Below are 10,417 nucleotides of genomic sequence, written 5' to 3'. Positions count from 1 at the left end.
TTGAAATTGTTCAACCAGTAGAATGTTGTGTTAGTCTGGCCTTGTCGGGCCAGAATTTTGTCACTAGTGTTGTTTTCTTTCACTCACACGTGACATTGTATCTTGCAAGAATACATTGTGATGATACTTTTTTGGCATTGTTTAGGTGTTATTTATCACTATTAATCATTTATAATAGTCTGTGTTGCAATTTGTTAATACAACCATGCTTCCTGATGAGCGTTGTGCGAAACCAAAATTTTGACCCCAAATCATGGCCGCTTATAAAATGTGTAGTGAAAGGTACTCAAGCCTCTCTTATCGGCTAAAACTAACACAATGAAATAAAATGCAAAACAACACTGGAGAAGAAGACTTGTGGTACCATTTGATGGAAATAATCACATCACGGCTCCACAAAGAAAGCCAGATTATGGGCAATACCACGCAAAAACTCAAGTGGCGGGCATTGCTCAAATGTGGTCACTGTAGTGCGCAGGCGCTGATCAACCTCCCTGTACCGCTCCTTCCTTGTTGGCCCATCTTACCCAGCATGCATTATTTCCAGATTTTCTTCAGTGCTTCGTTGCTCGTTCCTTATGTTCTCGATCAGCTTCCACAGTGTCGGATGATGGCAGTTTACTTCAGCTGAAAATCGGCGATGCCAACCTTCCTGGATATTGTTCGTTCTGTGTTCTCAATTAGCCGTTCTTGTGTGCGCGTTCCACCACTCATGCCGGAACAAAGGCGTTTTTCTGGTCCCATTAGCTCTTAGACTGCCTATGTAGTAAGTTTCAAAGTATGTTAATACTTCCTCCGCCTCGGGAGGAAAGTCGGCTTCCAGTGACTCAAAGTAATGCGCAACGTCTCCCAGCGGAATGAAAGCAAGGGCTTGTTTCACAAGTAAAAGGACTCAAAATCGATGTATATCAGAGTCGCTGGAATTAGTGGAATGTTTTCGGTGAAACTGCTATTCTTTAGAGGATTCGAATGCGACTATAATTATATCGATGTCATCAGCGACCTTTTTTCGGTGAAGCTGCTATTCGGCAGAACTGCTATTCTGTGCGATACTCGGTGAACATGCTCTCGATGAACCTGTTTTCTGTGAACCTGATTTTCGGCGAAATGAACAGTCGCTAAATCTTACACTCCTTGAAATGTCCTTCGGTGAAACGTCGTTCTGTGAACGCGTTTTCGGTGAACCGTCGGGATACCGTGCAATGTCTTTCGGTGTGGGAAGCTCTCTGTGAATATTATTTCGGTGAATTGTCTTTTCGGTGAGGCAGGCGTGTCGGTGAAATGTGGTACTGTGAACCACCTTTTTAGGTAGAGTCGTTCGGTGAACTGTCGTTCTGTGAACTGGTTTTCGGCAATCCGTCGTAGACAATATGCTGCTGTAGGACATAGTACACGACATAGTACACGACATAGTATACCGTACTACACCGTATAAAGCTGGGTGTAGCCTGGCCAGCGCCAGACCTGAAGTACGCTCGTACCGGTAACGTCTTTTGCATAGCTACGGGAATTAATATACTATTATTGTACGACACTGGCATGCTACTCTAGCTACATTTAGCTTGCGATCTGCCTCCTTCCTAGTGTTTACTTCGGTCGTAGAAGTAAGTACTAGTAGTTAGTTGAATAATCTCCGCAAGACGTCACTGTTCTTCCTCGATTGTTGTAGTAGCAGGTTGAAATAGGCATTTCCCAAATCGGCCGAAAAATTCGCCGAAAACTGTGGTTTTGAAGAGATCACCGATCTTTTCGCAATTTTCGCCCTGAATTCGCCGAAAATCGATGTTTTGGTACCTCTATAGCATGCAAAATTGCAAATACAATTTCAGTAACAATTAAACTGCGATAGGCCTTGACGGATTATGCTAGCATAATTTTTCGCATAATTCCTACCAAAATCGAATAATCGCATAATTCGAGGCAAATTGCATACGAATCGCATAAAATTGTAATAATCCGCCTGTTCGCATCAAATTCCATACAGTTGTACATGTTCTACAAGTACAAGTACAAGTTGATGCACTAGGAATTTGTAGGTTTACGACTCCCTTGATAATAATGTCCAGTTCACTACAATCAGTGATGGTCGTAGCCAGGTCGGACGATGCGTTGACCCCGTTGAACTTTTGCTACTACAGTACAACGCCTTCTACAAAAAATTCCCTTGTTATTTTGCACAGAACCATTTTGCATTAGCAGCATATGTGAGCATAATGCGGCATAATATGGTAACTTTTAGCATAAAAATAGCATAATTCTGCAATTTTTTCAGCAATGCGAAAAGCATAATTTCACGAAAATATTAGCATAATCCGTCAAGGCCTAAACTGCGAGAGGTGACGGCGATTTTACGCATTTCCGCATTTCCGAACACAGCCAGCAGGAAAGATGCCGAATTTTTTTTTAATCAAACCGCGACCATTATAAATTTATAATACTGCGATCTACATGTAAACTGCACCGCTAATTTATATTTATTACAACATCTCAAGACTCGGTGGAAACACCGGCCAATGTTAAGAGAGTGGGTGATTGCCAACCACGGCGATAAATAAAAATTAGGGGAGGGAAAAAGAAAGAGTAGCAAAATGAACAGCAAGAACAACTCCGTAAAGAAAGATAATGTCAAGTAAAAACAGTGAAAAACACAGAGACGCAAAGGACATGTGGATAATGAGCTATTTATGTCGTAGTAAATAAGGGGCGGCACGGATCTTAAACAGGCGGAGTGAGGTCAGATCCTTAACTTCTCTGGGTAGAGTGAGCCACACAGAAAAAGCAATAAAGAGAGGGGAGCGCAAAAGAGTGGATGAGTTACACTTAGGGAGTAAGAGCGAGTTTCTAGTTCTTAGAGAAGAGAACCAATTAAAACACATGAGATGAGGTGGGCACAACTCAGCAAGCTGGCAAGCTTAATAGAATGGGCAAGAGAAGCCAGGTGTGCACTGCGTCCATGTGATAACGGGGTTGTGTGAGCGATTTTATAAAGGGCGGATGATGAGAGCATGCGGGGTTGACGGAGGAGAATTTTAAGGATTTTCTTGTGGTGTATTTCAAGCTTTGCAGCAGTGGAAGAGGATAATCCAACCCAAGACGTATCGGCATAATCAAATATTGGGCGAAGGTAGGCTAAATAAAAATGAAGCTTGCAAGAAAGTGGGAGGTAGGAGCAGTGGGGGAGAGAATTCGTAAGGATTTACTTGATTTTTACAGATATATTCGATGTGGGGTACCCAAGAGAGTGCAGAGTCAATCACAATGCCAAGGTGTTTGTGAGAAGACACTATGTCAATTGGATTTGGAAAGTTGGCATGGATGAGGGTTGTGAACTCTGGCTGGGGCGGGAAGAGCATGATCTTTGTTTTTGATAGATTTGGGTCAGTTTTCCTGCTGACTTGAATTCTCACTTGACTGACTCCCGACTGCCATCCAGAGCACACTAGAAGTCCATCGAACCGTCCACTCGGCAAACCGGCAAGAAAGCACCACTCCCTGCTCAGTACACAGTGTTTCGGGGAATTCACCCCTCAGCAGTTGAGCTTGAGTAGGCTGAGGAAGATTGTGCCTGAAGAGCACCACTTATATAGTGCTCTGCACGCCCAAAAACATCACCAGGGATACAAACTTACAGAGATGCTCCGTTTCCAGCGCGACAAACACCTCATGAACACCAGATAGCAGCGTGAGTCAGTGTCGCTCATGGAGGTGCTGAACAAGCGATGAGGACCGTTGGCCATTCACAACGTTGTTGCCTCCAAACCATCTAATTCGCAAGCCCGCGCTGGGAACAACAATGTTAAGAAGAGGTTTTATTTATTTATTTATTGCATCATCATCTCGTGGCAAGCAATGCCAATATTGAATGAGAGAGGGGTGATAGCCAACCACGGCCAAATTAACAAAAGAAAAGTGGTAGACATACATGTATAACAAAGAAGAAAGAAAGAAGATAACTCAAGAGATACGAATTACACAGTTGCCCAGAACAAGTGAATACCTAGAGAAGTAAAGTAGCAGAAGTCTTTGGCAAGTCTTGAGGTTCTGTGACAGAAACGACCAATGTGTATAATATGCCAAAAATAGAGGGGACTTCAGATGAGTGGCTGTGCGAGAGATAGGGAAGCAGAGAGAGAGTTTCGGGTAGCTGAGGACTGATGAAACCAGTTAAGCTAGGATAAAATATGAGGTGGGGCAAGACCAAGACGAATTTTATGAATTAGTTTACATGATGAAAGTCTGAAAGGTGAAAGGTTGGTGCGACTTCGGCGATAGTAGGCGAAGAGTGTGTTGCTCTCTAGATGGGAGCTCGCGGTTTTCTTGCCGACTTGAATCCTCACTTGACTGACGCACGACTGCCAACCAGAGCACACGAGTGTATCTGGGTATTGAGCAGGGAGTGGTGCTTTCTTGCAGGTTTGCCGAGTGGACGGTTCGATGGACTTCTCGTGTGCTCTGGGATTGTGATCGTAAGAAGTCTGCTGTTTTTCTTCACATGTTGTCTCACCCTAAGTGTCTGCAGGTTTATGATGATCTTAGTGTTTGCATCCTTCTGTACAAACCTGATCTTTGTAAGCGGAAGAGACATGTAGTTGCGTTCAGATTGTTTTCGTAGGTTCACAGCATGACTGTGTGTCTCACTGCACAGTTCTAGCGATACAATTAGTGTCTCACCCCCTTTGCACTCAGTTCTCACTTCACTTCTATTGTCTAACCTTTCTTCTTTCTATTTTAGCACTTCATTTTGTTCTTGTTGCACATTATTGAATGAACATGACCTCAAATCATTGTTCAGCATGGATATTCTTCAGCCACGACATTCCACTGATGGATGTGACATGACGATCGATTTTTGAAAACTTTCATGGTTTCGTTGTTGTGTGGCGATGACAGCAGACTTTTTTTCTCTCTACTTTTTGAATATGTTTTGTTTCATCTGGCGATGTTTGTATGACGCACGTAGCACCCTATTCCAGCCCTGTGTTTTGTCTTGCACTCAACCTGCACTCGTGGTGGCCAAAGCAACTTGCTGGTTGTCCCACCTGCTAGCATTGCTCGTTCTGCTAAGCGCCTAACGCACACTGGAGCCATTATGTGGAACAGATTGCCGTCAGAAGCAAAATGTTCAAATACTTTGGATATCAAATCTCACGCCTTGCAGTTATTGTCAACTACGTAGGTTTTCCATAGCTCACTGGATTGATATCAGTCTGTTCATTGCAAACAACCTTCCATTTTCTTTCTTTCTTTTTCTTATCTCTACTTTTCCACAATATCCTTTAAAACTGTATTCACAGTGGGTCCATGGCTACTAGGCGCATTCCTGGTTTGATTTCCACTATAAATAAAGTATACAACAACAAGGACGCTGACAGGAGGTGCTGGAAGCTGACGCCTGATCGAATCAGGACATAAGACTCTCGATGGAAGCAAACAGCTGGCTTACTGATGACGCCAGTTTCTGGAAACGCTCTAGCAAAAGAGATCTTGTGTCTATCGACCGATCTGCGGACCGATTGCCTACTAACACGTAGGACCCAATCCGAAGCCGCTATACTCACCTCGTTGTCCGTTACCTCCACAGCCACAGCCTCACAGGATCAGCTCCCTCAGAACCGGCAGGAGAACCGGAAGGAGAACATGAAGACATCTCGACGCTGAACGAAAACACGGACAGAAAATTACCAACCATAAGTACAGCTGCAGTGATGTCTTCAACTTCATTCTCCAGAAAATTACCACCATTACCACCATTACCACCAGGGCAAAGAAAGAACTGAGACTACTAAGTACAGAATATCTCTGAAAGCACTACAGTGTATTTGAATAAATAAAAAACACACACAAACGATTTGATGTGCACATCTACGCTTTCTTTCACGGTACGGGACGGTACGTATTTTGCATAGGTACGGGAATAATTGACAAAGTAGTTTTCGGCCTTTGAGTTTCAGCGATCATTCCCGTTGGTTGTAAACCCAAAGAAACGGTGATTTATTTAACAGCTCTGTACTCGTCGCGCTAGTGAGAACTGAATACAGCAGCGTCCCTGTGGATGAGGATCGCTAGCTACCAAGAGCCTTGAACAGGACCATGGACAACAATGGCAGACCAGACATAAAGGATGTACTTTACGTCAAACTTCTCGGCAGTGGGGCATTCGGCCATGTGTGGGAGGCGAGCTGGCTATCTGGCGGAAAGCACGTGGCGGTGAAGTTTCCAGGGATTAACGCACATAAAAACGCCACCTGGAAGTGGAAGACAGATTTCATTCGTGAATGCAAGATGATCCAGAGCCTTCATCATGATAACATTGTCCATGTGCACCGAGTATCTTCGGATAATGCTCCCATGCCTTACATTATAATGGAGATGGCAGACCACGGCAGTTTGCTGTCCGTCGTTACGGATCTGCGTGGCAATGACAAACTAACTGGTGGAAGGAAACGATGCGGTATGTGTGTGGGCGTAGCAAATGGTATGCAATATCTTGCAGAAAAACACATAGTCCACCGAGACCTGGCTGCCCGCAATGTTCTGGTGATGCGCGGGGAGATCTGCAAGATCACTGACTTTGGATTGACTAGAAGGATGATGGAGCTAAGTGAGAGTGTGCAGCCATCAGCTAAATACTTTTCAGGGGAAACAGGCCAGGATTACTTCAGCACCCAGGAAAATCCAGATGGACCATTCCCACTGTTCTGGAGTGCACCTGAGACCTATCACGCAAAGGGCACGACCGAAGGTGATGTGTGGAGTTTTGGTGTGGTGTTGTGGGAGGTGATGTCCTTTGGTTTGACACCATTCCTCTCTGATTCCGCTTTGTGGAGGGTTGCTGCAAACACTGAACGTATGAAGGAGTTTTTCTTAAGCAGCCCCGATAATCGTCTGCCGAAGCCAGACGACTGTCTGGATGAAATCTATGATCTCATGCAGTTGACATGGAAGATTCAGCCGTCAGAACGACCAACGTTTCGTCAGCTCAAAGAAAAGCTTCGGGAGGTTTACAACACACAATTGATTGTGTCTCCATCATCACACAGCGCAGTGGCTGTTCAAATACCACCCGCCTCCGCGGTGGCTGTTCAAGCACCACCCGTCTCCGCAGTGGCTGCTCAAATACCACCCGTCTCCGCAGTGGCTGCTCAAACACCACCCGTCTCCGCAGTGACTGCTCAAACACCACCCCTCTCCGCAGTGGCTGTTCAAACACCAACCGTCTCCGCAGTGACCGTTCAAACACCACCTACTATGCCTGGGGATGTTCAAACACAACGCTCAAAGGCAGCCGTAGCTCAAGCAGCACGTTCGAAGGTGGCAGAAGCTAAAACAGAACGCTCCAAGACCGGAGCTGTTAGAACAGCACGCTCAAAGGCGATGGCAGGTAAAGCAACACGCTCAAAGACAGCGGTAGCTCAACCAGCACGCTCAAAGGTGGTCGTGGCTCACGGCGCATACTCAAAGGTAGTTGTCGCCCAAACATCACGCTCAAAGTTGGTAACAGTTAAAACAGCGCGGTCAAAGGTGGTCACAGTTCAAACAACACGCTCAAAGAACTTGCGAGTTCAGGCCACACTCCCTGCTGCTTCAAAACGTCGAAGAACAAAATAATTGCATCTGCGAAAAGCCTTGCAGAGTGCTGCATGCGGCAACTTACATAATGATCGGTTCTGGAGACCAATACCCGGGAAGGAAGCAGAATACCCGGAAAGGAAGCAGAATACCCGGAAAGGAAGCAGAATACCCGGAAAGGAAGCAGAATACCCGGAAAGGAAGCAGAATACCCGGGAAGGAAGCAGCTCCTGGACTCTGCACTAACACCTACGTTAGCCTTTTAGGTTGGGGGACTTACTTTAGAATGATTCATTCCGTCTGCTGGGTTCTGCATGATGCTGGATACTTCTGCATGATGTGGATTATATCAGATCTGAGTATGTGGACTTAGCTTCAAGTAGGAGGTAACTCCAGTGTAACCTCTTGCTAGAGTGGAACAGAGGGCGCAATTACTGCCGACCAGTCTTCTGCTGAGCTCATTTGCTGTACTCTAAAGCAATCGGCAATCATGAACTGTCTAATAATAACAGGTTATTCATGTTGTACTTGGCTGTATGAGCCTTTATCCATTGTGTGTGTGTGTGTGTGTGTGTGTGTGTGTGTGTGTGTGTGTGTGTGTGTGTGTGTGTGTGTGTGTGGTCTCGGCTGTGGCATCGGCAGACTCGGTCCGGAAACAGCGGGTTGCCCTGCCCTGCTGCAGAGCGCATTGTCTCGGCTGCGGTCGCTGCTGCAAGTCATCCCGTGGTTTCGACCTGCATAGCTGTGCTAATTTCCTGTCCAGGAAGTGGAGCGGCGTTTCTGGGTCCAATGCTGAACTCAGTGCTGTCGACCCCTGCACAGGGGACACGTGACCATTTTGATGGCAGTGTTACCAAGGACCAAGTTGTGTGTGTGCGTGTGTGTGCGTGCGTGTGTGTGTGTGTGTGTGTGTGTGTGTGTGTGTGTGGTGTATGTGTGTGCGTGTGTGTGTGAGTGTGTGTGTGTGTGTGTGTGTGTGTGTGTCGGATATGTTGCCTTTGGGTGGAGCCGTCGAATGCGTGGACAGCTTTCGCTATCTTGGCTGCCAGATCACTCCTGATGCTAGGAGTAGCTTTGATGTCTCTCGCAGGATCGCCGCAGCTTCGGGTGCATTTGGCGCATTGAAGAAAGCTGTGTTTGCGAACTCGGAGTTTCCTATCGGTCTCAAGCGTGTTGTGTACGGAGTCACTGTGTTGGCAGTACTCCTCTATGGTGCTGAGAACTGGACACCGAGGCAACGGGATCTCCAGCGTCTGGAGTCGTTTCACCTGCGATCTATACGCATGGTCCTGGGCATCAGTCGGGCGCGCCAGATGGACGAGCACGTGACAACCCTTCAGGTACGGCAGTGGTGGGGTGACATGGAGCAGGTCTCTGACAAGGTCCGGCGCCGTCGTCTCCAATGGCTGGGCCACCTGGCTCGCATGGATGACCGTATTCCCCGCCAATTGCTCTTTGGTGCCTTGCCGTCTAAACGACCTCCACATGGCCCCCGGAAGAGGTGGAAAGACCCAATCAAACATGACCTGACGGCGGTGTCCATTGGCATGAATGAGTGGCTTGAAACAGCAGATGATAGGTCTGAGTGGAGAACCAGGTGTCAGGATGGAGTCTACAGTGTGGTATGCTCTCGTGTACAACCTGCCGTGAAACCACTCCTGTGTATGGTCTGCACACGCCGTTTCAGCCGTCCTCAAGACATCGCTAGACATAGTTGCACCTCCCGTCGCTCCGCAAAGGCAAAAAACAAACAGTGAAACAGCCGTTCACGTCCCGCCGGACTCGCAGGGCCTCATGCCGCGTCCCGGAGACAGCACTCCTCCAAGTCGCCCCGTTTGGGGACACATAGCCAATCGTGGCAGTGGGCGAAGGAAGGAAGGAAGGTGTGTGTGTGTGTGTGTGTGTGTGTGTGTGTGTGTGTGTGAAACGAAGGGCAGTGTCGGAAAGGGCCGACTTCCCGTTTAAGTGCCCTTGCCAAAGGAAGTTCCGACTACGTCATCATCTAGTGCGCCATCAGGAGTGCTGCTCCTCAGTCTCTTCCACCCCTCTCACCTGACGGGGACCGTGTAACCTATCAAGGCAACGTGTATCAAGGTCAAGGTCAAGGTGTGTGTGTGTGTCCATGTTTCTGTGGGGGACGGTTGCAACTTTTTGGGCTCCTCTCTGGTTGTCGTATTTCGTCTTACTGTGCCACGCCAGTCCCCAGGGTCAACCCTGGGCTTTAGCCTTTAGGTAGCTTGTTTGCAGTTCAGGAACCGACTTTGCGACTGCCTCACTACGGGTCCTTTTCTGCTCGACAATTGTCACGCGGACAGGCAGTATTTGCAGGATTTAAAGCCGCGACCCCCTGCCGATTTACTGAAACACTTGTATTTGTCTTTAAAATGCTTTACAACACTGCGAATTCTACGAATGCGGACGGTAAGCGGAGCGTAACTGGTGTTTCAGCGTGCATCGCGACTCGCACATAATGCATTTCGTTCAAAATAAAATAGTTGGTTCGAGTCGTATGGTAGCCACAAGCGCAAGTAGCCTCCCTTACCCGTACCCCAACTATGCAATACGGTACGAGAGATTGTTCAAGAGGACCGCAGGCAGATTGAAATCCGAGACAACGCCATCATCTCGGGTCTCCCAGAGGTGGACAACGAAAATCTCCCACAACTCATTCGTACTTTGGTACCTGAAATCAACCCTGCCACAATCGAGGTAAAGCGAATTGGCAAGCCATCTGGGGACAAACCAAGGTTAATTCACGTAACAACCAATGCAGATACGAAGGCGCACCTCATGAAAAATCGTTTTGGCCTGAAGCATGGTGCACATAACGTATACGTTAATCATGACC

General features: G+C 47.0%; 1 protein-coding gene across 1 annotated transcript; it reads left to right on the top strand.

The window, feature by feature from the left end:
* The first annotated feature begins 5,953 nt into the window (after positions 1 to 5,953).
* On the top strand, positions 5,954 to 8,069 carry LOC135817091 (ephrin type-A receptor 4a-like). The gene has a single exon (XM_065330210.1). It carries the CDS (start codon positions 6,091 to 6,093, stop codon positions 7,606 to 7,608), a length of 1,518 nt encoding a protein of 505 aa, XP_065186282.1. The 5' UTR covers positions 5,954 to 6,090; the 3' UTR covers positions 7,609 to 8,069.
* Positions 8,070 to 10,417: the final 2,348 nt, after the last annotated feature.

The sequence above is a fragment of the Sycon ciliatum genome, chromosome 5 (genome assembly GCF_964019385.1).
Source record: "Sycon ciliatum chromosome 5, ocSycCili1.1, whole genome shotgun sequence".
In the NCBI taxonomy this organism is placed as follows: domain Eukaryota; kingdom Metazoa; phylum Porifera; class Calcarea; order Leucosolenida; family Sycettidae; genus Sycon; species Sycon ciliatum.
The sequence above is the reverse complement of the archived record's forward strand: the minus strand, read 5'-3'. Positions and strand labels throughout refer to the sequence as shown.